Here is a 26,204-nt window from a genome sequence, read left to right as displayed (position 1 = left end):
AAAATAGAAGCAATATGATCCAAACGCAAGTAAAGAGAACATCATATCATAACATTCCAATTTTCAATATCCATTCTTATATCATGAAATCCACATTAGCAGGAAAATAGAGAGAGAGCGGGAAGATGTTTGTTGAATCATTATTTATTCAGATCAGAGAAGACCACCCCTAAGAGCAAGAACCAAATGAAGAACAGAGCCACCCTCTATGTTGTAATCTTTGGCCGTTTTGTCATCAGCAAGCTGTTTTCCCGCATAGATGAGCCTGAAAACATAACCACAACAATAAGATATAATCCAACTAAGTAAGATATGAGGACCAGAGTTGTATAATGGCTTAAGAAGTGTATAACATGTATGCAATATACTAAACTGTAACTAGTTGTGGTCTGAGCAATCGAGTCAGCTAGATAACCAGAACAGATTCAATTGAATGCACATGGCTGTATAACAAAAGACTTAAGTGAATGTTATATACCTTTGTTGAACAGGAGGGATGCCTTCTTTCTCTTCAACGCGTTCCTTGATGCGATCAATAGTGTCGGTAGGTTCGATATCAATCTCGATTTCTTTGCCAGTGAGAGTCTTGACCTTGATCATGGTTCCACCCCTGAGCCTCAAGACAAGATGAAGAGTAGACTCTTTCTGGATGTTGTAATCAGCTAAGGTCCGTCCATCTTCGAGTTGCTTACCAGCAAATATCAGCCTTTGTTGATCAGGTGGTATACCCTCTTTGTCCTGTAAAACCCAAAACCCAAAACAAAAGATTTAACAAACAAAAAAAGCAGAGCTCAGCTTCATCAAAAAACTTTTTATAAAACTCTTTAAACTAAGCCTAGACCTAAATAAAGATCAAACAAAACAATTCACATCAAGATTACTACTCGAAACAATCCTCAAATTTCAAGGGTTTTTAACTTCGAAAGGCGGAGAATATAATCAGATCGCTAATCGAACAAACACTCAAGACACATAATTCGAGTAAGAGGAAGTAGGAACAGTAGATTGATTGAGGGGATAAAGAAACCCTAAAAATAAACCTGGATTTTGGCTTTGACATTGTCGATGGTGTCGCTGCTCTCGACCTCTAGGGTTATAGTTTTGCCGGTGAGGGTTTTGACGAAGATCTGCATCTCTTTCTTTTTTCTTTTTTTTTTGTGGCGACTGATTAAAATCTTCTCCTTATTAGGCTCTCTTCTTCTTCTCTCTCGGATTCTTAGTGCGTGATGCTGCCTGGGTTTATATATATCCCACTGCCAAAGAAGGTCAGCGTTTAGACTACGCCAACTTCTTCCTTTTTTAATAATCGGTTTTGACTTAATTAAGCCCAATGTCTTCGTTTTATTAAAATTTATTTAACCACTTTTCGGTTTAGTCTTTTAAATCCTCGGTTTAAGTTCAATTATACAAATGAGTGAATGAATGACCTTGCTTAGTTAGGAACTAGGATCATAGATGATTGATTAGATGGGGATTTGGGAAGTAGGACCAAATATTATTCCGCTCGTATGGAATAAAACTAACGCTGCACAATACAGATTACAGAAGATATGTCAACTACATAAGAATCGTATAATCTAAACAAATTCGAGGGATATCATATCATCAGGCATCTCGTAATGCAAGATGTTACGGGTGGTTGTGAAAAGGTCTAAATAATTCACTCGCGAATGAAAATAGAACTGTAAACAGAGAAAGAATAATATTTGGTCTCATCTTAAAAAGAATCTCGCACACACTCGTTATATTCTCCAACCACTATACACACCTAACTCCCATGCAATTCTATTAGCCGCAGTACCATCTTCGCCATAAATATTTCTCCTCTTACATGTATGTATATATATATATTTAAAAGAGTGCTTTACTACTACTAGTCTACTAACACTACATTAATTCGAGAGAAGTAACAAAAATGGCGCTCTTGCTTTGTAACTTTAGACTCCAAAGCTTGGGGTCTCTAGTTTCTACATATGTTCCAGTGATCCACCTTTGAGCCTCTCCATTCTGGCTTGAAGACCGGACAATGCTTTCTCATCCATTGGGAGAACCACTGGGTGTGAGTGCGGACTCTCTGGTCCCATTTGGCTCTGGGGAATGGTCTGGTGGTTCATTGATAAGTTCTCGTTTGTTGGCATCAGCGGTTTGCTTACTGACTCGAGGGTTCCTGATGAAGCAAGTTGCATGTTCTTCATCCTTTCTCTGATTGCATCTAGCGTCCCAGTCATCACTGTCATAGATTTTTTTTCTAACAGATATGAATAAAACACCACAAGGAAGAAAAAAGAAGGATCAGGATCGAGGAAAGTACCTCCAGGATTCATGTTATTGGCTCGGATGTCGTCGGTGTATGACTCAGATTTAGGGTTCATCAGAGGCTTCACAACATCTAAAGACGACAAGGAAGGAATATCAGGAGATGGGAGAGCCAAGGAAGAAGGGGGAGGAGTTGACAACGGTAGGCTTGAAGGTGTTCTCCCCAAAGCTGCATTCTTCTCAACCTAAAAATCGATTGCAAAACTTAAAGACTCAAAACACTGAAGCTATAAGGGCAATGATAGTAGAAGCCAGGAGATTTGTTACAAACCTGGGCCAAACCGTCTCTAATGTAAGTACGAAACGCCTCACTAGCATTTTGAAGTTGGGAAAAGATATCAACCTACAAGCATTGACATCAGTTTGTAGGTACATACAATGTGGCTCGAATGGCCGTGTGTTGATTAAGAACAGGATACACAAATACTTGAAATCCAAAGTCATATATACCTTTGGATATGACTTAGTGATGTGGTAGAGGTCGTAAAGACCAATTGTGGAAGTTTGTTTGTCCCCAATTTTCTTAAAAATCGCCCCAAGCTCTTGCTTCAACTGAACATCAGCAGAATTTGCGGGAGGTGAAGGATTATTGGCTGTTGAATCTGTCCAATGAGTTTGACCCACAGGACCTGTTGCGGTTAGCATTCTTGCTGCAGCTAAAGTCTGCAAGTATTTAAATAGTTACTACCAATGACGTCTGAATTTCTCTTACAAAATGGAAGTAACTTTTTCAGATATATTATTCGACCAAGTAATTTAGTACATATGATCTTTCAAGTTAAGTATCAAGAGAGGTAGTACACCAAATGGTTTGGATGCGCTCTTTGATCAAACCCTCAGCTTCAGCAATTTGTCAAGATTTCTGGAGAGAAAGTTATAAGACTAAGATCTCACCTCAAGGTTCAGGTCGATGTAAGCGAGAATAATGGGTTGTGGCCTCATGTCAATAGGGACAAGAGACAAGTGACCCTTAATTGCGGCTCCCCGGAGCTTAACAAGTTCATGTAGAACAGTTTTCACCATCCTCAGAGGTTTATCATCTGCCCCAGCTCTTCTCATTGGAAAAAATCCCAACCAAGAACAAAACGAGAATGAATTAGTAATGGCAAGTAGGAAAATCTCCAAAAAAATAAACAGACTAATATTTGTAAAATTTATAAGTGCATTTAAGGAGATGTACCTCCTACGTATCTCTTCCATTCCCAGCTCTTGCAGATATACATGGATACTCTGAAGAAGCCTATCAAGATCAACTTCATATATGGTGCTTTGGAGGAGCTAAACATAGACAAGCAATAATCAGATATACAATACAAGTTTTTTTTTGACACTTTGATCGTAGCAAGTAGGAAAGGCACGTCAACAAAAAACAGCAGGACTGGTATGTAACAACTACTTAAGTTATTCGAACAATGATTCTCCTAACAATTATTTTGTAGAAATCATACCTTTGTAAGTTTAATAAGGCATTTAACTACCAAATCAGAGAATTTCTGATTCCGGACAGCATATACTTCAGCCGTAGCAGGTGAAGGCCATCTAGATGGATCAAGAGGACGTAGCAAGCTAATAAGGACCACAAACGATGATGTCCGATCTGCATTATCCTGAATATAATAAAAAAAAAAAGGAGAGGAAGTCAGAGAACTTCATAGCCACATATGATGAAATCCTTTAGCATGGGAGGAATATCTAACCAGGATCTTAAGCATCAAAACGTTCAGAGCTTTCAGAAGTTGGCTGCCATCTTCCATACGTGGAACTCTTTCATCCAGAAGCCAAAGCAAGAGCTCTGTTATAAGGCTTTCAAGAGTCCCTTCTTTGACTGCATGGGCAAGCTTCTTATTTTGGAATGTCTGCAACAATACATACTTGTGAGTAATAAGCTTCACAAACAAACCTAATTGAGCTAACAATCTAATGAAGAAAAGCAGCATCACAAATTCAAACGGAGTTACCTGCATAAGTGTGTTCAAAACATATTTACATGACCTCGATGAAGCTCCCATTAAGCTAACATCAAATGTTTTGGCAACCTAACAGAATATAAAACATAATTGAGTGGTGGTCTGCAGAAACTTTTAATGGAGTTCTGCAAGACAAATGGACAAAGAAAGTTTATCAGGCAGACCTTATTTGCTAAGCATGAAACAAGTCCATCAGCATCCTTCACAAGTTCATCAATTGCACTCTCTTCAGGATCATTAGAAGCCTGTGCCAACTCATGACACACAACTTTCATCCCTTCAACCGACTGCAACACATAAGAAAAGAGGAAAATACAAAATTAAATCAACACTTGCAGGATCTTCAAATATGCATCACCTCAGTTTCCAAATGACAAAATTGGTCAACGTCCCTTCACAACCAAATCAAACATACATGTATTCTATGGACCTTTATTAAGTCTCTGTAGTAGATAATTGACTTACTATAATAATAACATCAAGTAATAATTTATGCTAATACCCTAAAACAGAAAAAGCTACTCCATAACAGACCAAACAAATAATATCAAGATCGGATAACAGAAGCCAGAAACCTGCTCCGGAGAACCAAACATAATGATGTCCAAAGCCTCATTCCAGTCTGTAGGGCCATTAACTCCAGCAATTGTCCGAGGTACTGGGTTCCTCTCCAGAATTTGTTCCGAAATACCATAGCTTTGCCTGGAAGAGAAAAAATATTGAGTTGTGCAAAGAAGCCGCATGGACACCAGAAACTTATATATATGTCTACCTTGGAAATAAAGAACCAGGGACTATTTGAGAAAGGTCACCACTTTGCTCTGCCACTTCAGGTCTGTAAACAAACAGAAAATCATTATAGACACTAAATACGCCTGAGAATCCTTTCTGTTCCCGATCACTAAGAAAACCAACATCAAAATAATTTTGTGATTCTAAAATGCATTATTAGGCCTTTGACTTATGTGATTATCTTTTTGGCTTCCACTTTAGCTTATTGCCGATGCTAAGTACAAATAAGTCGCTACCAAAAAGTCTCAATGCTGTAACCTACGCACCCGTTGTCTCTAACAGAACGCTTTAATGCTGCCCGTGCCTCCCCAGGTCTCCCTTCTCTTCTTTTCTCCATTTCCTTGATCTGATGGCCAAACTATGAAAAATAAAACTCACAGATACAAGTCTGAAGCAAAAAATGGTTCATATTTTAACTTACTTTCCACTTAAATCTATCATCAATCATACTCTTTTGAGCATCTGTAAGCTTCCCAACATATTTCCAGATATCATCACCTGCAATAACAAGCCACACAATGAGAAACGAGTCCCAAAATTATCTCAAGGGAATGGACAACCAAATGCGAAATTCGATTCAGAATCATGATTATTAGGTTATGAAACATAGACAAGCCAAAATTGAGCACTAATCACTGCGAGACATGGCAAGTTTTAAAAAATTTCCACTATAACTTCACAAAAGCTGATGAATTCCCCTACCAAGAATCTTATAACCAGTAGCCATGGTGTTCAAAGCAGCTTTTCTGAGTTCACCATCTCTTTCGGCCGTCAAGCTTGCAACCATATTTAAGTATTTCAGTAGTCCACTTATCTGCTTAGAAAGGTATATTAGAATTCAAACAGAACAGATATGTCATATAATTTGTCAAGTTTTGCTACTACCTCGGTACCACAAGTCTCGAGTAGATATCCTATGAGATCAGTACATTCTATCCTCGTCCGGTTGTTTTTGGAACGTAAACCTTCTAAAATATAGGGATATGTCTTTGCCACAGAATATGCTTGGATAATCTGCTTCATCAGCTCCCGCATTTTTTCTCTTACTTTTTCAATGTTATGCCCCAACTGCACCAAGGACAGGGAGTTAAATATAAAGATACTGAAGCACCAATATTTTTCTAAACGAGAAAGATAAACAGGAATTTTTATAAAGAGGTCAACACCAAGGGAAATTGAATTATTATCCGATGGCTAACCTTCTCCGCCAAACAGGGCAGAAATATTGCAGCCTCTGCTTCCGTCATGCAGTATTCTTCATCCCTTAATGTGTTGAAAAGCTCCGGAAGAAACTCAAGCACCTATTCTTACCCAGAGCAAATGAAATTTCATTATTATTGCATGAAAAACAGTGTCAAACATGAACTCCAATAGCAGAATAAACATTACAATTTACCTTTAGCAGACAGGTTGTGTTGGATTTACAGAATTGCAATACAAACCACCTGAGAAGTATATCTAATACTTCTATTATCTCCTTTGAAACAGAAGGAAGTGCCTGCGGCGAGAAGGAGGGAAGTTTACTTTAAATAAAAATAAATAATAATAAGATCTAGCAGATGAATAAGATTCTAACACAAGATATCCGCATTCTAACATAAGATAGCTGCTACCTTCTGTAGGATTTCCAGCCCATCTACTTGTTTCTTGAAGTCGGGGCTCAACAATCGTTTTTGCAAGTCTTCCCTAAAAAATTTCATCATATCATTCTGCACCAAACCCCCAACTTTAGTTATAACATGATCCTAATGCAGAACTCATTTAAATCCTCTAGAAATCAAACCTCAAGATCCTGAATCTGTTCTGGTCGCAGCTCCTCAAATTTTATTCTACGAACCACCACCCTCTCCCTGTCCTCCTGCGATTTAAACACACAAAAAAATATATATAATCAACCTTTTGTCATCCTACACAATACCTGTGGAAATATTTACAAATTCTTTGGAAACTTATCCAACCTTATTGGAGTCCTTAGTATTTAGCAAAGCCTGTGACTGGATAGCTATATCATGGACAGACGTAATAAGACTTGAGCCCTTTGTTGGTACGGCTCTCTTCAGAAACACAAAACTAGTCAGATATTATAAATTGTGTACAAAATTATATATATGTTAAGAGATAGAAACTTACTGATCTGTTTCCTTGCTTCAAGGTACCATTAGAAGTTGATTTTGAAATCTTTGAAACACCTTTAGACACTGGCCCCCCCATAGCTTTTGATGATTCAAATGGTTCTGAAAACAACACCATTAGCTTGAACAGAGAAAAAAAGCGAATGAAGAAGAGAAAACATGACAATCAGACAACCAGATCATGGAGAGGTACCTTGAACAAATCCTGGTCTTACTTTTTCAAGCACAAGAGCTAGAGCTGGGCCTTGGATATCTTTGAGATGCTTTTCAATCTGAAAATATATATACAAACATCTAATCAGATATTGAGTTCTAGCCCTGAATAGAACAAGCTAACCCAAGATACCTACAGTTTCTTGTCCACTGACTCTCAAGATCTCAGAAATGCACCCTTCGGCTGCTTTTCGCACATCTGCTGATTTGTCCTGGAAAGATTCATTGAAGGATAAAATTATAAACAATCGTAATCACTGTTTAAAGCAGATGAGGCGGTATAACAATTTTAGATGAGTCACCGTCATTGCGGTGCTTGCAGGTTTCAGTAAATGTATAGCATCCACAAAGTCACTTAATCCAGTAAGCTGTTTTGTTAACCAATCAAAAAGATCTTTACGTCCTTCTGCTCCCATTTTCCCATCTGTTAGAGCTATTATAATGTAAGGAATCTGCATTAACAGAAAATATAGTTTTAGTTGACTAAATTATAGCAACAAGCAAAAGACAAGCCTCAAAAAGATTATCACCAACCATTTTGTCAAGATGCACAGCACCAAGCCACGAATCAAGAGCAGCCAAGGTGCATTCCCTCATGTGCTTCTTGTTGTCACCGAGACATTTCAGAACATCAGATAGAATTCCCTGAAGTAGATAACTCAAGTATATGATAAAACTGGCAAACAGTGATATTTCAGTGTACAAATTATTTTCAATGCTTGACATGTATCACCAACCTTGCTCGCCTTCTCAACAGCTGGTCCCATAGCTGCAGCAACACCTCCAATGGTAGTCAATGTTTGCATAACAAGATTTTTGTTACTATCCAACAGGCGTCCTCTAAGACCACCAAATAATTCTCCTATCGAATGTGACAAAAAATATACATATAACAATAAGGAATCATGACTTCATTTTGGATATGACAAATCTAAAATAACAGAGAATTATGGGAAAAGTTCTGACTTCATACCAGTTCCAGTTGGTTGGATACGTTTATTAGCCTCTTCCAGAATTTTATTGACACCTTCAATTGACTCTAAACGCATCTACAAAATTTTAAACGACTCAATTTTAACTCTACCGCTTAAAATAAGTTTCCACAGAAGACTTGTTAGGTTTAGACAACAAAAGAAGACTTCCAATTTAAAGAGCACCTTCCAATCAGGACTCTCAAAGCCCTTAAGAAGATTAGGGGTAATCTTGCTACTGATATCTTCTCTAGGTAAGCCATCCAGCCCTCCAGCAGATGTTGATGTTGAAACTGACGTCTTAACAACTCTCTTCGGAGCCGCAGTACCCTGATGAACAGAATATAAGTACAGCAAGAAAAACAAGAAATCCAAAAATCAAGGCAATCCACACAAATGTATACCTCGAAAGGGTTTTTCTCATATTCGGTGTCAAGTGCACTTAGTAGTGCAGGTTTGACATCATTAAGAAACCCTTTAATGTCTGCAAACAGAATTAACATAGTTTAATTCAGTGTTAAGATATGTTATTCTACAAAACACAAGTTAGACAAAGATAAAACAGCTTAAATGGATTCGTAGCTACCTGGACCAACAAACTTGTGTAAAGCACCCAAGAGTTTAATTGTAGCATTTCTGGTGGCAGCTGTACTTGATTGCAGCCCAACATCCTTACAAAAATCTATCAAATCCTGCCAAATGGACAGAAAAACCTCATTAGGTCATAATGTAAAAAACCTAGATACTGCAGTTTAATAAACAGGGATTTCAGGAGCTGGGAATTTTCTAAGAGGAAAAAACTTCAGAACCTTAAGCTTCAAAAGTGAGACACCAAAGTCATCAACTGCAGAAACCATCCATAACAAGCCTTCACTAAGAACCTTTGGATTCTTGTGCTCTTTCATGATTTTGAAAAGCTACAACCAAAAGCCATATATTGTCATTATGATCATATTAAAAAGAAAGTTGACCAAACCAGTACTTACCCTTTCGAAAACAAATCCAGGACCAACTGCCTCGCAGAAAGCTGTAAGGCATTTCATAGCAGAGGCTCGTGTCTTTATATCTGCAACTCGTTCACTAGTGCCTAGTGAATTAATAGAAAAACTCACGCAAATTAGCTTAGAACTAATTCTTAAGAAAAAATTAAATCTGACGTCAGGATTCAGCATTCATCAACTGAAGGTAGCTTTTTCGATACTAACCTGTAATACAAAGTACGACACATTTCTTAGGAAACTTCGCCGCAGTCGAAGATATGTAAGTGATGATTTCGATGACCTGTTGCTGAACCTGCATTCCAAGTAATAAGCTCATGTACTTACTAATTAAATCTGGGGGTGGGGGGGGTGGGGGGGTGTTAATTCTTAAAAAAAATACAAATAAGAAGAATTTAGATAGAATAACAAGCATACCTGCACATTTTTCTCATTCCAACCAGGAACCGCACACAACAACCGGACCAAGATTTCCACTGACTTGTCTAGTTCTTGTAGACCTTCTATCTCTTCTTTCAAAGCCAAAGTTGCTGCACGGCAATAAAATGAAAAAATCGTCAAACTGATAGATACTTAAAAAATGAAGAGATAGAAAAGAGATGCTGTGACATGCGCTAATGCAGCTTTGAACTGAATCAATATGAGGCAACATGAAATAGAGCTTCGATATTAATTCAGGACCCTTGCACAACAGATTTATACTATGTATAGGAATGAAATTTGATGCAGAACCACTTCAACATGAGATTAACCACCCCAAGCAAGACGAAAAAAAAGATTAAACATAGAAAGAAGTAAGCACTAATGATGAAGACAAAAGCATTTGAGAGTAAAAGAGTCCTCCAGGCCTTCAACAAACCTTCAAGTCTTTCTTTCCATACAGAGCTCTTTAGCTGAGATATAGTTTCTGGTTTTACAAGAGAACCTAATCTGTTTTCAATCTCTTCAAGACCCATCTCGGCAGGCTAAAAATGAAAAATATATATATATATATTAACACCATAAAAGTCGGCAAGAAGTCAATCAATCACATAACAAATTCTAATTTTATATACATGTACCTCGACATCTTCAGGTGGTTCAACAGATTTTGAACCTTCACTCCGTACAGAACCATCTTTTTTGCCTCCACCCGGTTTGCCAGTCCCAACCTTCTTGCTTGCAGGCTATAAAATGTTAGCATTTAATGTGATGTTCAAATCATAGTGGAATTCAGAAAGAAAAAAGGGAAAAGGCCCGCAAGTATCCTAAAACCTCAAATGATTGCAAGTTGCAACAGTCACAGAAAAAAATGTAAGAGAAAACTCACAGCAGAGGGAGCAGGTCTTTTGCCGCTCAACATGCTTGCTGCTGATTTCCTTACAAAGGAAGCTTCTGAGTTCTGCATAATTTTGAAGTGGTATAACTATTGTGTGGATACAAATGTTAAAAGAACTACCAGGCAAACAGATACGAGACATGAAACCCATTCAATCTCTTAGACAACGAGATGCGAAAAGACAAGGCATCTAATACCAACTATATCAAACATCCCATCTCCACATCCCAGATGCCCTACCCATCTCCCATCAAAGGGAATTATTTTTTTTTTTAAAGAACTGAATGTTATTTGACACTGTAGATACGGATAGAAGCATACCCCTGCGGCCGTGCTCCCAACTGAAGACTGAACTGTCACTTTTATATGAAAAGAGCATCCTATTAGAATGGGAAAAAGCCCGCAAACAAAACTTGATGTTCAGATAACGACTGTGTGAAATAAAGCACACAAACCTGAGCTTGTACCAGCTGAGTCACCACCACCAGAGGCTGCAATCATTTCTGAAAGTTTCTTTTTTCTAACATCATCAAGTTTTTCCAACGACCTTTCCAAAGGTCTCATACCTACAGACTAAAATAACCAGAAGATAATAAACATATGGGGAATAGTAAAACATGAAGTAAAAGAGTCATTTATCCGCATATTCTAACATGTGTACATCATACAACAGACGACAACGGAAATATGTTGCTGACAAAGCACAATATAAAACTAATACCTTAGCTATTGCAGCCAAAGCCGAAAATGCTGCATCCCTCACTTCAGGAGTTCCATCGTTGAGACACTACATTATTACAAATTCCAGGCATCCAACTAAGTTATAAGTTCAAACCATTGATTAGTTTCAAACTTAGAAGTGGTAACTGCGATCAAAATTCAACTCAATGCTATTGCTAAACCAACTAATCATAATACTGCAACATTACATATGTTATCTGTACTTGTAGCACTAACTTGTTGCATCTATCTATGCTTGCATTATTAAGCAACTACGTACTACTAGACAAAGTATAACATGGAGCCATCGGGCACAAAAAGTACTAACCTCCATAAATAAAGGGACATATTCTTTGTGTGCCTTTAGAATAAGAGCCTTGTTAGTTGTTTCAAGACAGGATGTCAACCAGTTCAAAGTTGCAGAACGCACAAGTGGAACTTTGTTTTTTACTGCTGTCTTAACATCTGCAAAAGAGAGCAAAGTTGGTTGAAATACTGATGAAAGACAGATTCTTAAAAATTGGTCGCCAAACATCTAAACAAGACAATCATAAGCAAATCAATAGAGCTTCATAAAAAAATTCCAAGATAAAATGGCTCTTGCCTTCTATAACGTCAACAAGATTCAAACACCCAGCTTTGTACATTGTTTGTAACGTTTGTGTAAGTGGGTCTGCGACTGATTGCTTTTTCTCTTTCAATTTTTCCTGTTCAAAGGAACAAACAGCCACCAAGTTTTGTATCAAATGCTGGACTAAAACCCAGTCAGCAACCTAAGCCCATTCTTATCTAAGAAAAGAGTATCAATACTCAAAAGACTTGAAGCATCTTCTTGTAAATAATAATTATGAATCAAAGATTCCACATGACTCACAAGCAAAACAGGCAGCAAAAACCGTGAACTAGCAGAGAAATGTGTTCTTAAACCACGTGCAAGATTTCCAATGGCTTGAATAGCTTCAACTGCAACAGCTAAGTTCACATCCGTGATAAGCTGCAATCGGAAATATTAACAAATATTATCAAACTAAAAGTAAAAGAAATTATGCAACATTGAATCCTAAACACCAGCAGCGCTGATGCTATTATTGCAACCAGAAAACATTTTAAAACGAATGAACTTCAAATTAATCAATAAGCATAGATATTTGCAGGCTGCTTCATCACCAATTAGATAATGCTGCACTTACAGAGCTAAAGCATACAAAGGATTTTAAGATGTTAACATGTAAATACCTTCTTTAAGGTTCGACAAATCTCTGAAAAATCACCAGGAGCTATCTTTTTAGTCGAAGCAAGCTTTGTTAGCTCTGCAACAGCCTCTTTACGTTCTGACCACTTTGTAGCTTTCTATAAGGGATACATCGTTAGCTCGTGTAATGTGTCAAATGCAATCAATATGGGAAGTAAGTGGTATAGTATAAAAAGTTATTTCAGTGAAGGACAACCACAAGAAATAAAACATAATAAATTAAAATAAGGCATTAAGCATCCAAAACTCACCACTCCGTCCCAGAAACCAGACTTCTCCAAAGGAGTCAAAATGTCCACAGGATCCATAAGATCATACTCATCTATTTCCTGGGGGGCTGATAGTAAAGAGTAGATAAAATAGAATCAAAGTAAGCAGACTTCTCAAGATTGCTTGATGAAGAAACAATTTATTGACGTACAAGCTACTTACCATCAGCAACAGCTTCTTCACTGGGCCCATCGCCCACAACATCGGAACTAGCTTCTGCCTCTGGCTCCTTGTCTTGCTCAGATCTTCAAAATTAAAATACAGATATAATCACATTGCAGCTTTTTAAAATCATGTTAGGACTTTTTCACTTTAAAATTCACGCAGGCGACGAAAAGGTCTAGAAACCAAAAAGAAATCCTCATGCATATTAATTCAATTATTCAGAAACTTGACAAAAGCACACTGAGTATTCATAAAGCATAGGCTGGATTACGGTGAAATCAAAAATATTAATGGAAGTTCCAATGAATAAATAAAGATGTAACATAGGAAAAAACAATTGTTATCGTATATAGTAGTTACCTTATCTTTCGAGTAGGCTTGGCACCCCCTGAAACATTGGCAAGCTCAGCGTCCAGCTCTTTTTTCTTGCAGAGCAACAATGAAATAAAATATTAGTGTTTGCAAAGAGCACAAGAGAATAAATCCAAGTATAAATAGAACTTCTTCTACTGTTTTTCTTATATAACTTAATAGGAAAAATCTCAAATCATGGGTAGAATTTACAACCAAGAGTGTGATTCTTATTGGCGCTGGGTTTTATCTTCAATCTGTTATGACTAGAATTAGAAACCTCTATTTCAGTTTTACAACTCCAAGAAAAAGCAAGAGGAATTGATCCAGTTCATATCATCTTGGCAACATAGCTAATGCAAATGTACGGATCAACATAAATCTTACCATCGTATCCCTCATTTTCTCAAACAATATAGACTTTACAGGGTCTTTTCCAATCCAACGGCATAGCTCAAGAGTCACCCCTTTGGCAGATGCACGGACATTCTGATCTTGATGGTCGAAAAGTTCAGGAAGCATCTTTAAAATCCGTTTGGGTGGAATAACCTTTGATCCAAATTCACTAAGGTAGAAACAAACTAGGGTCGTTATTTCAGAAAAAAGGTTTCATGAACCAGTGGAGAACACTAACAAGGACTTGAAAACAGACCTTAGAGCTTGAAACATAACGTCTACTGCAGGTACCACAGCCTTTGCAACTTTATTCTTTATAGCTTTCTCCATCGTATCCTACAATCATGCCAAATCTGTTAAATCTATAGAGACGAAGTTCTCCTATCAACTATACAATACAACTCCCAAATATATCTTCTGGGAAATTGAAACTTAAACGATTGAAACAATGCATATCAAGTGGAGTTATTATCGCCTTATACTGGAAGACAAATGATGTTTTGAACAAGACCCTACAGCAGACATCTTCAAAACAACATGTTACAGGAAAAATGTATTATTGATAGCAGAAGTCCAACAGAATGAGACAGGGTGCAATAACTCAAAACTGAAAATGTTGGTTACTGGATGCTCAAGGGGAATGTCAGTCATAGTTATTTTAAATGCTCTTTTACACTAGAAACCTAACATAACACTAGAAAGCTATATTTTAACGCACTCCTTCTAAGAAGGGTATATAGTTGCATTCTGGGTTATAAAGCACTTCCATTGCTATGTCAGCTCACCTATCTAGTCAATGATACATCAGTCTAGCAAGCAACTCTATAACTAGATGGTGAAGCAATACATACATCAGAGTGCAAGGGTTAAGTGTATGAGGCTAGTTATTAGTTAACCCTTGCAGAGTTGCAAGAAGGTAGAAATGAATAGCATACCAGGAAAACATCGACAGCCTCTAATTCTACCCAAAGCAAGAAAGCAGCTTGAGCCTTGTCGACAGTATTCTTCCGACCCGTGAGACATTTAGCCGCAATAGCATCGCAAACTTCCTTTGCATACCTTCAAAAGCAGAAAAAAGCTAAGTATTCACATGCAAACACACTACTAATAGTCTGCCCATTACAAAAGCAAAACAACACCATACCTTCCGGCGTCTGAGTCAGCTGCTCGCAAAAACGCAATCAATGCATCAAGGGCTTTCTCTTGCACGGGCGCATTAGAATCCGCCACCGTCTTCCTAAACAAGTGACCTGCGAATTAAAAAATCAAAAAAAAAATCAGAAATTCAATCAAGAGTAAAGCAAATAAACCCTAGGAAGAATCACATTCCCGCTCAACAATCCAAATTCAAACCAGATCCACAGCGAGATAAACCACCCCAATCAGATCTGAGCCTCAAAAAAAAAAAAAAAAAAAAAACCCTAAAAAATCACAAGGTATAGAGGAAATCACCAAAATCGCGAAGACGAGAGTCCTTAGGATCAGTAATGGAATCACAAACAGAAGCTAAATCGACGTTAGCCTCGTTCCGAACTTTCCAATTCTTATGGCCAAGGCGATCCTCCCAAGGGAGCTTCTTCGCCTCCTTCAACAACTTCTCGTCCTCCGCCGACATTTTCTCCACGAAACTATATCTCCGACGCTATCGATCTTATCGATCTATACAACTCAAGTTTTTTTTTTTCTTTTTCTTCGTACGGTCTCTTGAAACTTTCTCTCTCTTTTCAAAAAAATTTCTTCGTGTGCCGGCAAGAGAGAGAGAGAGAGAGAGAAAGACAAAAGAAGAGAGTAGGGTGGAGCGTAATCAGAGAGAGAGAGTGGGGGAATTTTGGTTTCTACGTTTAAATCGGTGGTGTAGTTTCCTTTTTTTTGGTGTTAAAACCCTTCACGCGCGAGTGTGTCCACGCACGATTATTTCAAATTTTATAACGAGCGTTTTAGTTTCTCTTTTGACACGTGTTGAGGCTTTGAGACAAGAGTTAGAGGCATTTTTAAACTGTTTCAGGCTTTTAGGAAAACAAAAAAAAACAATATTTTCCTATTGTTGATGCTGTATAATATTAAAAAGTAGATTTACATTAATAACCTATTTCTAAGAAAGAAAAAAACTTTGATGTCAGAAAAGATTAATTAAATTGAATCTACAATAACCTTACAAAAACAAATTATGTTTTATTTTTATCTAAATATATATATATATATAGATATCATGGTTTATTGAATTATCTTTTCTCCTCTAAAATAGAAACAAAGAACCATTAGTCATTAGACACATAAACTAATATGAATTGATTAGTTTGTTGATTTTTTTAAAAGTAAATCAGAAGTTATTGAAAGATTGATTTAAAATTTAGTACTTAATCATGTGTTAATTATTATACAATTTTAAATACTAGTTATAATCAAATGTTATTTATTATTATCTTAAAAATTTAAGCAATAATTCGATTTTTCCTTAAAATTTAATATACTGATAAAGTTTTTCTAATGCAAAGTATAAATGCTCAAATCTCAAAAGAAACTTTGTTATTTTTGATTGATTAGTAGAATTGTAGAATAATATTTATGGGTTCCATCATAAGCAACACCACCCACACACCTTTTCCAACTCCATCCTCATGTCTTACGTGATCGAGCTCTCCATCCCCAGATATCTTTTTTAATCTCTAGCACATGAAACAACAACTCAAATTTAAGCCATCATGATCCTTTCACATACAAAAGCAACAACATTCTCTCCAACGTTCCTTTCTCTACAATTCTTCTGGTTAATCTAATGACATGTCTTTGTATAAAATATACGATCACACTAAAAGTGTTACCCATAAAAAATATTAATCACTTTTTTTAATATAGTAGATGTCCAGTTCTATTATGAAAGCAATTAAGCAAATGATTATCAATCAATGGTACACTTGTATCAATAGGTGAATAGTAGTACGCTTTAAAATCAATTATGGGCTTAATTAGGCCCATAACGATGTTTAACTAAACCCAACACAAAAGCCCTTGTCCCGTTCATAGCATTTAATCATATCGCGTCGGTCGGCACGTGTGATCACCAGTACTCCTCTCTCATTGGTCGTAAACTCGTAACCAAGCCCGATTCCTTTCTCCAAAGTATCTCATCTTTTTTTTTTTTTTTTGTTTGTTGAGTTTACTGCACAGTACTCTCCTTTCTCTCTCTTCACTCTCTCTCATAAAATCACACACCCAACCAAAACCAAAACCAAAAAAAATAAAGTTAAAGACTTTACAGCTCAATTGCGTCTTCTTCCTCTGTCCTATTCTTTCTTCATCTTCCTCCTCGCGGATCCATTTTGAGGTTCGTGTAATTCCCAATTCCTTTTCATTTCTCTTTGCGGGATGGGGAAAAGTGAGATTTTGGTCTGATTTAAACCGGCGAATCGTTTTCGATTTCGTTTTTTTTTTTAAGATTATTGAATGGTTGTTTTTGACTCTTTAGCTATTCTTGTGCTGTGATTGTAATGGCAATGGTGTCTTCGTAATTTCGTGATTTTTTCAGTTTAAATTTAGCAGCCCGAGGTCCTCGTTTAAAGAATGAGTTGGGGTTTATTGGGAAAGATTGAGATTGAGAGAGACTCTGTACTATTACTGAATTCGTTACGCCATTAGATTGCTTTTTTAAATCTCGATCTCGCTCACTCACTTTTCTTCATTACTACTCTAAAAACCAAATCATTTGAGAAAACCCATTTTTAAAGATAAATACTTTTTTATCAAATCCAATCATCGTTGTTGTCAGAGAGAAGAAAAGCGCAAGTTCTTAAAATTTTTTTTGTGTTTGCCCAATCGGTGCATCCCCAGATTTCGCTTATCTTGTTCCCCATCTTTGTATTAGCAATTAACAATGGCGGATTTCAAACCAAGGATCGAGATTTCGTTCCTTGAAACCTTCATTTGCAGCGCTTTCGCTGCTTGTTTTGTAGAGGTGCGAGATGAGATGATTCCTCCTTTTTGTGTTGCTTCATACAAATTATTTGTCTTGATAGAGATTCAAATGAGGGGTCTGCTGTTTTTGTTATACAATCTAATGAGATTACTTTCTTTATCTTCACGAGTCTCTTTTTGTTTCTTGAAGATAGACAGGGTGTCAAGGAGCAGCTGAGTATATGTTACGGATGTTACATTCCGGAGGCTGTTCTTTCAGATGATCGGCAGTAACTATATTATGCTTGAACGGTGCCATAATGGGCATCTGTCTGATGAAGCGCTGCTGTTCATGGCTTCTTTTGATCTCATTGCTTTGTGCACTAAATGAAGCGATTAGTCCCGATGGTACAGTGATCTTTCTCCCTTAAATCTTCCATATTTTGTCGTTGACAAGTCATGATCACCATTTACTCCCGCCAGATTGCTGAAGGGCTTAATTCCTTTTCTTTTTCCAGGTGAGGCGCTTTTGAGTTTTAGAAATGGAGTTTTGGGTTCTGATGGTGTCATTGGCCACTGGAGACCAGAGGATCCTGATCCATGTAACTGGAAGGGAGTGACCTGTGATGCGCCATCAAAAAGAGTTATAGCCTTGTAAGTTTGAACTTTCTTTAGTTTAAATTCTTTATTTTGTCTAGTGTGTGGTACATCTATTGTCGGTTCCTGAAGTTTCTTGTGTACAGGAGTCTTACTCATCACAAACTAAGGGGACCTTTACCCCCTGAACTTGGAATGCTGGATCAGTTAAGGCTTTTGTAGGTGCTCCTAACCTTAAATTAATTTTATTCCTGTCTAGCATATGCTCTACTGCTCAACGTATGTGTATTCCCATGTCATCGCAGAATGCTTCACAACAATTTTTTATATGGCCCAATACCTGCCGCATTGGGAAATTGCACGGCATTAGAGGGAATGTAAGTGTTTTCCGAAAGTACATATGCTGATTAGTAGTTACACTTCATTTCTGGTCGAATTTTTCGTTATCTTTTTTCCGAGTTTATAATATTTTTCTGTCAATTGCTAATGTTTTTCTATATTTGCTTCTATATAGTTGGTGCATAATATTGATGTGTCTTGAGTGATGATATACCAATGGTTTCAAAAGTTTAGCTGGTTTACAAGAATCGTTGTTTCTTTTTTTTAATGGCCCTCGATTCCTTGCAGATACTTGCAGAATAATTACATTGGTGGGACAATCCCAAGTGAACTAGGAAACCTGTCCGCGCTGAAAAACCTGTACGTGATTTATCTCCTCCTTCTTCCAAGTGGATTTGTTTTCCTAGCCTCTGTGGGAACTGTTATTTGATGTTCGGCTAGCTACTCTCACCATTTAATATCCTCTATAACTAGATAGAGGTTTCTGACCACCGATGCAGCATAATGTTTTTCAAACATATATATTTCTCTAGGTCGTGTTGAACCTTAAAAACTACAGGGAATTTGACTTAACATATATCCAGCACACGTATTGTGTTCTATTTGCTGGGTGTAAAGCTCAATAATATGATGATGAGAGTCGTAAATCTATGTTAGGTTCTTTCATATCAAATGGGCATATCATTTAGATTCTTCTGAACTACTAAGTTGATTCTTGATTCTCATTCATAAAGGGACATCTCAAGCAACTCCATCAAGGGAGCTATCCCTGCTTCACTTGGGCAGTTGAAAAAGCTTACTAAATTGTGAGTTGCTAATCTCTATTTTGTGTGTTTTGTGTTTCTGTCTTGTGTATATTTGAGTCTCAATGTTGCTAACTATGTTGATCTTCTTTTGAAGCAATGTCTCGAACAATTTCCTGGTGGGACAAATACCTTCTGATGGCCTACTCGCTCGACTTTCGAGGGACTCGTAAGTATAATTCATCTTTATTCCCCAACCAGATTTTTGTAAATGTAGGTTGATAAATCTTTCTACGGTTGATTGGGCAAAGCAGTTATAATTTTTTGTGACTGTATGCACAATAGCACCCTGTTGCTAGCTTTGCACCACTTTAAAAAAAATAACCAAGTCTAAAACTGATGCATCACTCTTGCAGCTTCAACGGAAATCTTAAATTGTGTGGAAAACAAATCGATGTTGTGTGCAATGACACTGGAAATTCTACAGCTTCTGGGTCTCCAACAGGTATAGCAACTGTGTCTTCATCAATTTCTTGGACAGAATGTATGGATTCTACATAGCTTAGTTTTTGAAAAATTTGTAGCATATTATTATTTGGCTTGAAATGAGTTTGCTTTTTGGTTTCTCCCATATTAAAGGCCAAGGAGGTAATAACCCTAAAAGGCTGCTTATAAGTGCTTCAGCAACTGTGGGTGGGCTGCTCCTAGTGGCGCTCATGTGCTTCTGGGGATGCTTTCTCTATAAAAAGCTTGGTAGAGTTGAGAATCAAAGCCTTGCGATAGAAGTCGGTGGAGGTGAGCCATGCTGACTCTTATTGTAGATCATTTCCATAAAAAAATATTTCTCTCAAAACTTGACACCATGAGAGACAATTTTACCTATCCAGGTGCGTCTATAGTGATGTTCCATGGAGATTTGCCCTACGCTTCCAAAGACATTATCAAGAAACTGGAAACTCTTAATGAAGAGCACATAATAGGCTGTGGAGGCTTTGGAACAGTGTACAAGCTATCGATGCATGATGGCAATGTTTTTGCGCTAAAAAGAATTGTAAAGTTAAATGAAGGTTTTGATCGGTTTTTTGAAAGGGAGCTTGAGATTTTAGGGAGCATCAAACATCGTTACCTTGTGAATCTACGTGGATACTGCAATTCACCCACATCAAAGCTTCTGCTATATGATTACCTTCCTGGTGGTAGCCTTGATGAAGCTCTACATAGTAAGTCCTCAACTTCATATTTACGAGGTTCCCTTAACTGAGAATTATGATTCTATTGAGTGAAATCTTTGAATGTGTAGAGAGAGGCGAGCAACTGGATTGGGATTCGCGAGTAAATATCATAATAGGAGCGGCAAAAGGGTTGGCATACTTGCATCATGATTGTTCTCCGAGGATTATACACCGTGATATAAAATCGAGCAACATTTTACTTGATGGAAATCTCGAGGCTCGAGTATCAGACTTTGGGCTTGCCAAGTTGTTAGAGGACGAAGAATCTCATATTACAACCATTGTTGCAGGCACATTCGGTTACTTGGCTCCAGGTACTCAATTGCACAGTATTAAAAATGCTCTTTAATTGTTGTTACTCTCTGTCCTAAGACCTAAATCCGTGAGAAATCATGATGAGTGTTGGTTGCAGAATATATGCAAAGCGGTAGAGCGACTGAGAAAACCGACGTTTACAGTTTCGGGGTTTTGGTTCTTGAAGTCTTGAGTGGTAAACTTCCCACGGATGCCTCCTTCATCGAGAAAGGCTTTAACATTGTTGGTTGGGTAAGCATAATAACGAGGTCCAGCTTTGATAATAAAACATTGTTTACTAGTAAACGCTTTAATTTCGTTTTTTAATAATCTTGCAGCTAAACTTCTTAATCAGCGAAAACCGGGCAAAGGAGATTGTTGATCTAAGCTGTGAAGGAGTGGAGAGAGAGAGTCTCGATGCTCTTCTGTCAATAGCAACGCAGTGTGTGTCTTCAAGTCCAGATGAGCGGCCAACAATGCACAGAGTCGTACAGTTACTTGAATCCGAAGTTATGACTCCTTGCCCCAGTGACTTCTACGATTCCAGCTCTGAATGATCTCTCATTCACAAAGACTCTGTGCCTTCTTATTTCAAGTCCAGTTTTACACTACAAAATTCGAGCCATTCATTTTCGGTACCTCTTTTCTCTTCTTTTTGTATTTTTTTGGCTTTGAATTGTTAGAATGTTTCCGAGATTGGTGAAACCCTCAATTGATCTGAACATGAAATTGAAATGTAAATGACCATCCACTGTTGTCAATAATAACTCTGTTATATCAAATATGTAGAGGCTTTTTGTTTGCTTTTTCTTCATGTTGTTGTATCAAGGAGAGGAGATCAATATAGAATATGTGGTATTTATTTATACTAGCAAGGGCATCACCTTAAAACTTAGGTTCTGATTTAATATCTCCACAACACATCACAGTAATTATGGATAATATAAAATTAAGCTCAATACGACAAATCACAAATTGGCAGAGCAATTCATGCGTTGGAACGAGACAGTCCTCGTCTCCAAGTCATACCCAACGAGAAAATCCATCTGAGCAAAGTTCCCGTAGATGGCAACGTCAGTGGTCGGAATCATGCTAAGACAAACCATATCTTCACTCACTTTCACGAACGCGTTGATCGGACTCAGCTTCACATCGGCTCCCGTGAAGTGCACCGTTAACTCCGGCAACCCAATCTCTGCACTTCCGGATTTGAAACAGTGTGACAAACCCCCCTGTGGATCACTCAAGCGCTTAGCTCCGGTCACTGATTCCTCCACAGCAGCGCCAAATTTGTCAAAGAAACCAGAGTCAAGGAGTGTCAGCGTCGTTCCAGAGTCGATGATGATGTTTCCCGACGTCTCCGAGAATATTCCGCCGTCGTCGTTTGGGTTATACGTGCTTCCGGTGTACGGAATCTTTTTCTTCCCGACGGAGATGGCTTCGAGCGTCAAGTAGTAATAAGTAAGAGGCTCTTTATCGACCAACGGAGTTGATACCACGCCGGCGTCTTTGCTTAGACTTGAAGGAATCGAGTCGGTGCCTAGGTTTATGACGCTTGTACCATTCGTGGTAGATGACTTGTGTGATAAGCAATAAGAGAATTTCTTTGAAATAGACGAGCTTAGCTGGGAGATAAGTGACAACTGACCGCCACCTAGACCGATGATTCCAGAACCAGTCTCGTCGAAGGTACCGCCGTTATTGTAACCGCAACCGAAAACGGTACCGGGGAAAGAAACAGGGGACCCTGAAGCAGAGTCAATAGAGATGGTTTCTGTAGCAACGTCTCCTTTGCTGAATGACTGATCTCCGTATGAGTAACGGTACTTGCAAACATTGTTGGATTCGTCGCACCCACGTTCACTAGTCGCCAAGGCGTGACAGTTACGTGAGTCACAACGCTCGTTTTTGTACGTAGAGGATTTCTTCTTGTCGAACATTTGACCGTTTTCTTTGTAACATTGTTGACAAGGCTTGCATTGGATCCATGTAAGGTCACTTCCTGTGTCAGCGATCCCGAGTACCTTAATTGGTGGAGTACCAATGGTGATACTCATGAAGAACTCACCGTCTGCTCCGATTAAACCAGATTGGAGATCGGTTTTAGATAGCTGATGGTTGAAGCGGCGGGAACGAGAGACAGAGCGGAGGAAAGCAGCATTGAGGCGGTCAGTGACAGTATTTAGTGGGTTGTAGAGTGGGGAAAGGGGAGAGTCACGGTGGATCAGCTCGATGGTGAAGTTTTTGTGGTGAGTTGATGATGAAGAGAGAGTCACGGAGAAGAAGATGAAGAAACATAATAGAATTGGGGTTGCCATATTGTTGATTGATTTTAGAAATGTCGTGGTGCTAAGAGTGAAGTGGAGAAGAGTTTTTTATACACAACAAAACTGAGGAAGTGAAGAGACTTGAAACGGTAAGGAGTTAAAGCTACGTGAGTGGGGAGGTGAAAGTTTGACATGCAATTCATTAGCTAGCTTTAATTTCTCAATAAGGGTGCTAATTTAATTTGAGTTTAGTGGGGATGTGGGGAAATCAGTATCTACATTTTTGAAACTGGGACTTTTAGAATATACTAATATTTATGATCTTAAGAGCATATTTTGTGGGATTATATGTATATTAATTACAAGATGTAATAATTTCTACGTATATCATGATAGCAGGATTGACTAGACTATGAACAAAAAGCCTGCTGATTTCAAAATCTTGTTAAGTTTATACACGTCAAAGATGGCAAGATTGACGAGGAAACTCTTTGAACAAAGAAGAAGCTTCAGGTGGCACGCATCGAACTATAAAACTTTCTTATATAGAGAGACACTGTTGGCTTTAGGAAGTCCTTGTACCATTATTGGCTTTGTTTATGTTGTAAATGATGAGCCAGTCTGGGATTCTTGATAGTTCGTTGGAGCCAAGAGAAGTGGGGTTGCTCAGAGCATCTTCTTGCAAGATTTCTTCAATCTTGTTTAGAATGCGGAACGCTAAGTTTGCAAGAATCCGAGAATATGCCTCAAGAATTGCATGGCCGATATCCTGAAAACAGAGAAATCGTTTTCCTTCATGAAGCAATGCTCTTAAGAAACAAATATTTGTTAAGTATGAAGTAATGTTCATAAAAAATCCCCTCACCTTCCCATATTGGATCTTTGTGGCATCAAGAAATGACTGAGGGAGATTAGAGAACTTGGATTTAATCTGATCATTAAGCCTCTCTGCCCTGTTTATAAGCAACTCAATGCGACTAATCTCCGGTTTACCACTGCTTGCTTCTTCTGTAATCCTCTCTTTCCATGCATAGATAGCTGCTTCTAACCTATTAACTATCTCAAGAGCAGCATGTTCGGTAACAAGCCTAAGAGAAACAAAAATTTCATCTACCGAGACAGACTCTGAAGCCAACATCTTGTACAAGTCATCCCCAAGGCTTGTCTTTCCAGACTTAAAAGAAAACCATTAGAAATTAAACAAGATACATTACTAAATCTTTACAGGGAGCTTATGGAATAATGTATTCGAAGACAACTAAAGCATACCTTGTGTAATGCATCCTTGATAATGGTAGGTATGGGCATTTCAAGAAGCACGTTATGGTTTATTGATTTCGCAGCTTTGAAGATTTGATAAACAACATTGCCTTCCTCAACCAGTTTCTTTCTTCCTGAACTAGAGAGCCCTGGTTTGGGAACCTTAGGTGACGGAAGCCACCATCTTTTGCTCTCTCTTGTAATCTTGTTCTTTCCCTCTGCCTTACGACCTACTTCAGAATACCAAAACTCTGTGTTTACCGCAGAGTCCAGTGTTTCCTGCGCATGCATTCTTGTATTAGCAGATATCAAAATAAAGTAAAAGAAGAATCACATTCACATACAATTAGCATGGAGTCTAATTTCCGGAGAGCTGGGAGATTCATATGAATGTCTGGTCGGGCTCTTGGAGTCATAATCTGATCAGACATTAAACCATTTTAGTGAAATGTGGAGTATATATGATTCATAAAATAAAATTAAACAACTTAGTTACACTTATACACCTCAAGTGATCTTCCGTTTTCACCATCTTGCTTAGCTGGAACTAGCTCAATCATGTAGTTAGTTGGAGAGAGTAACCAATCCATTTCTCTTCTCCATCTCTGCTTTTTGTCTTCTGACAAAGGCTCCAACTTCCAGAGCTCGCCAAATATTGAGGCTGCATATATATCCAAGTAATATTATATCAAAACGTATCAAATGATGAATTCAGTTACCATTAGTCACTTTTGTAGACTTGCAAAACATACTGGCAAGATGTGTTATAGCGTTTGATAAAGCTAAAGCGGTTTGCACACCGTTGCATCCTCCCGTGACATCTTCACCGAGCAATAGCTTTGAAAATTTCTCCTTCATGTCAGTAACATCAGAACAGCAGAGTGCATAACCAGGTTTCTCCTTACGATACAAGTGTTTAGGACTTCTCTCAAAGTCCCAGTCATCAGAACTAGTCTTCCTAGGTAACGATTTTGATGAAAACGACTCGGACACATCTCTGCTTGATGAACAGCGTAAAAATGCATCATCATCTAATAAATCAGTCGAACACTCATCACCGCGGCTTGTTCCACTTTCTTCTTCTACTAAAGATTGATTGTTTATGATGCAAGTTTCTAAGCCATCATAAGTCATCATTCCTGAAAATAAAACCAGAAAAATATTGACAAGCTTAGTATGCTTCCTGACTTTGCCTGAAAGTGTTACAATTTGAACTATATGCTCTTTTACACACATAGAAATAAATAAATAAAACTAATGATCAGAACTAAACTCACACCTATTATGAGCCCTTAATTAAAATGTAATTGCAGACATGAACAGATGTCAACAAATTATATAAGCTTCTTGTGCTATATATATCGTGTAAACCCTCTAGTGTTTCAGAGCTTTTTTTTTTGTTTTACAATATCAGAAAGTGGTACCACAAATAGAAAAATATATCATTCTAGAATTAGGCATCATGTAAAGAGGACCCATTCAGACAGTGACTAAAAAGAACTCCACCTTCGCACACAATCCTCTTCTTGTCTCACTTACCAAGTGGGAGAATAAAGAAAGAGACTTATCAAAAAGTTAAATTTTAAATGCAGATTAAGGTAGCTCCCATATGAAAATAATGATGACAGAAACCAACAAAAGTTCCATGGAATCGTTGAAATTTCGATAAATAAAGCCAAAGATATTTGGCTCAAAAATGCTTCTTTCCTCGGAAAATTAC

The 26,204-nt window shown here is 37.8% G+C and overlaps 4 protein-coding genes and 1 pseudogene across 11 annotated transcripts; 1 reads left to right on the top strand and 4 right to left on the bottom strand.

Annotated features, from left to right (window-relative positions):
- Positions 1-30: 30 nt before the first annotated feature.
- Positions 31-1,434, bottom strand: LOC104792328 (ubiquitin-NEDD8-like protein RUB2). The gene is made up of 3 exons (XM_010518458.3): positions 1,041-1,434; positions 479-738; positions 31-265 (listed from the first exon to the last, which is right to left on the bottom strand). Exons 1-3 carry the CDS (start codon positions 1,131-1,133, stop codon positions 154-156), a joined length of 465 nt encoding a protein of 154 aa, XP_010516760.2. The 5' UTR covers positions 1,134-1,434; the 3' UTR covers positions 31-153.
- Positions 1,435-1,685: 251 nt separating this feature from the next.
- LOC104792326 (protein MOR1) lies at positions 1,686-15,760 on the bottom strand. 4 transcript variants are annotated; one of them, XM_087454486.1, is made up of 53 exons: positions 15,314-15,760; positions 15,006-15,111; positions 14,797-14,920; positions 14,118-14,197; positions 13,853-14,030; positions 13,475-13,539; positions 13,112-13,194; positions 12,931-13,016; positions 12,664-12,777; positions 12,302-12,421; positions 12,032-12,134; positions 11,756-11,892; positions 11,429-11,494; positions 11,163-11,280; positions 11,029-11,066; positions 10,699-10,770; positions 10,451-10,555; positions 10,249-10,354; positions 9,807-9,919; positions 9,597-9,684; positions 9,378-9,478; positions 9,201-9,308; positions 8,978-9,083; positions 8,796-8,875; positions 8,578-8,721; positions 8,394-8,469; positions 8,158-8,282; positions 7,955-8,065; positions 7,723-7,872; positions 7,558-7,632; positions 7,401-7,479; positions 7,206-7,309; positions 7,034-7,129; positions 6,859-6,933; positions 6,689-6,784; positions 6,472-6,573; positions 6,275-6,376; positions 5,961-6,143; positions 5,778-5,889; positions 5,497-5,573; positions 5,342-5,433; positions 5,056-5,118; positions 4,859-4,985; positions 4,448-4,570; positions 4,275-4,352; positions 4,014-4,172; positions 3,765-3,923; positions 3,497-3,594; positions 3,211-3,367; positions 2,767-2,979; positions 2,588-2,659; positions 2,312-2,501; positions 1,686-2,230 (listed from the first exon to the last, which is right to left on the bottom strand). In XM_087454486.1, the coding sequence occupies exons 1-53, from the start codon at positions 15,474-15,476 to the stop codon at positions 1,968-1,970; spliced, it is 5,961 nt and encodes a 1,986-aa protein (XP_087310612.1). In that variant the 5' UTR covers positions 15,477-15,760; the 3' UTR covers positions 1,686-1,967. The 4 variants fall into 4 exon arrangements, with proteins under 4 accessions (XP_087310612.1, XP_010516755.2, XP_087310613.1 ...); XM_010518453.3 differs by having other exon boundaries at positions 5,342-5,421; XM_087454487.1 differs by having other exon boundaries at positions 11,029-11,060; positions 15,314-15,758.
- A 629-nt stretch (positions 15,761-16,389) lies between these two features.
- On the top strand, positions 16,390-21,739 carry LOC104792324 (LRR receptor-like serine/threonine-protein kinase FEI 2). Of its 4 annotated transcripts, none has more exons than XM_087454484.1 (15): positions 16,451-17,186; positions 17,724-17,813; positions 17,964-18,160; positions 18,271-18,406; positions 18,496-18,567; positions 18,655-18,726; positions 18,977-19,048; positions 19,423-19,494; positions 19,589-19,660; positions 19,848-19,936; positions 20,071-20,226; positions 20,319-20,651; positions 20,732-20,977; positions 21,076-21,209; positions 21,296-21,739. In XM_087454484.1, the coding sequence occupies exons 3-15, from the start codon at positions 18,073-18,075 to the stop codon at positions 21,512-21,514; spliced, it is 1,761 nt and encodes a 586-aa protein (XP_087310610.1). In that variant the 5' UTR covers positions 16,451-17,186; positions 17,724-17,813; positions 17,964-18,072; the 3' UTR covers positions 21,515-21,739. The 4 variants fall into 4 exon arrangements, with proteins under 4 accessions (XP_010516746.1, XP_087310610.1, XP_010516749.1 ...); XM_087454485.1 differs by having other exon boundaries at positions 17,015-17,186; positions 17,968-18,160; XM_010518444.2 differs by lacking the exon at positions 17,724-17,813 and having other exon boundaries at positions 16,390-17,186.
- A 60-nt stretch (positions 21,740-21,799) lies between these two features.
- Positions 21,800-23,299, bottom strand: LOC104792323 (putative aspartic protease At2g35615 pseudogene; annotated as a pseudogene). The gene has a single exon (XR_015559793.1). The product of XR_015559793.1 is annotated as a putative aspartic protease At2g35615 pseudogene (transcript).
- A 221-nt stretch (positions 23,300-23,520) lies between these two features.
- LOC104792322 (rop guanine nucleotide exchange factor 14) lies at positions 23,521-25,946 on the bottom strand. The gene is made up of 7 exons (XM_010518440.2): positions 25,764-25,946; positions 25,237-25,623; positions 24,991-25,145; positions 24,829-24,903; positions 24,494-24,763; positions 24,090-24,398; positions 23,521-23,993 (listed from the first exon to the last, which is right to left on the bottom strand). Exons 2-7 carry the CDS (start codon positions 25,619-25,621, stop codon positions 23,790-23,792), a joined length of 1,398 nt encoding a protein of 465 aa, XP_010516742.1. The 5' UTR covers positions 25,622-25,623; positions 25,764-25,946; the 3' UTR covers positions 23,521-23,789.
- Between the last annotated feature and the right edge of the window lie 258 nt (positions 25,947-26,204).

Source organism: Camelina sativa, chromosome 6 (genome assembly GCF_030686135.1).
Source record: "Camelina sativa cultivar CO46 ecotype springtype chromosome 6, ASM3068613v1".
Taxonomy (NCBI): Eukaryota; Viridiplantae; Streptophyta; class Magnoliopsida; order Brassicales; family Brassicaceae; genus Camelina; species Camelina sativa.
The sequence above is the reverse complement of the archived record's forward strand: the minus strand, read 5'-3'. Positions and strand labels throughout refer to the sequence as shown.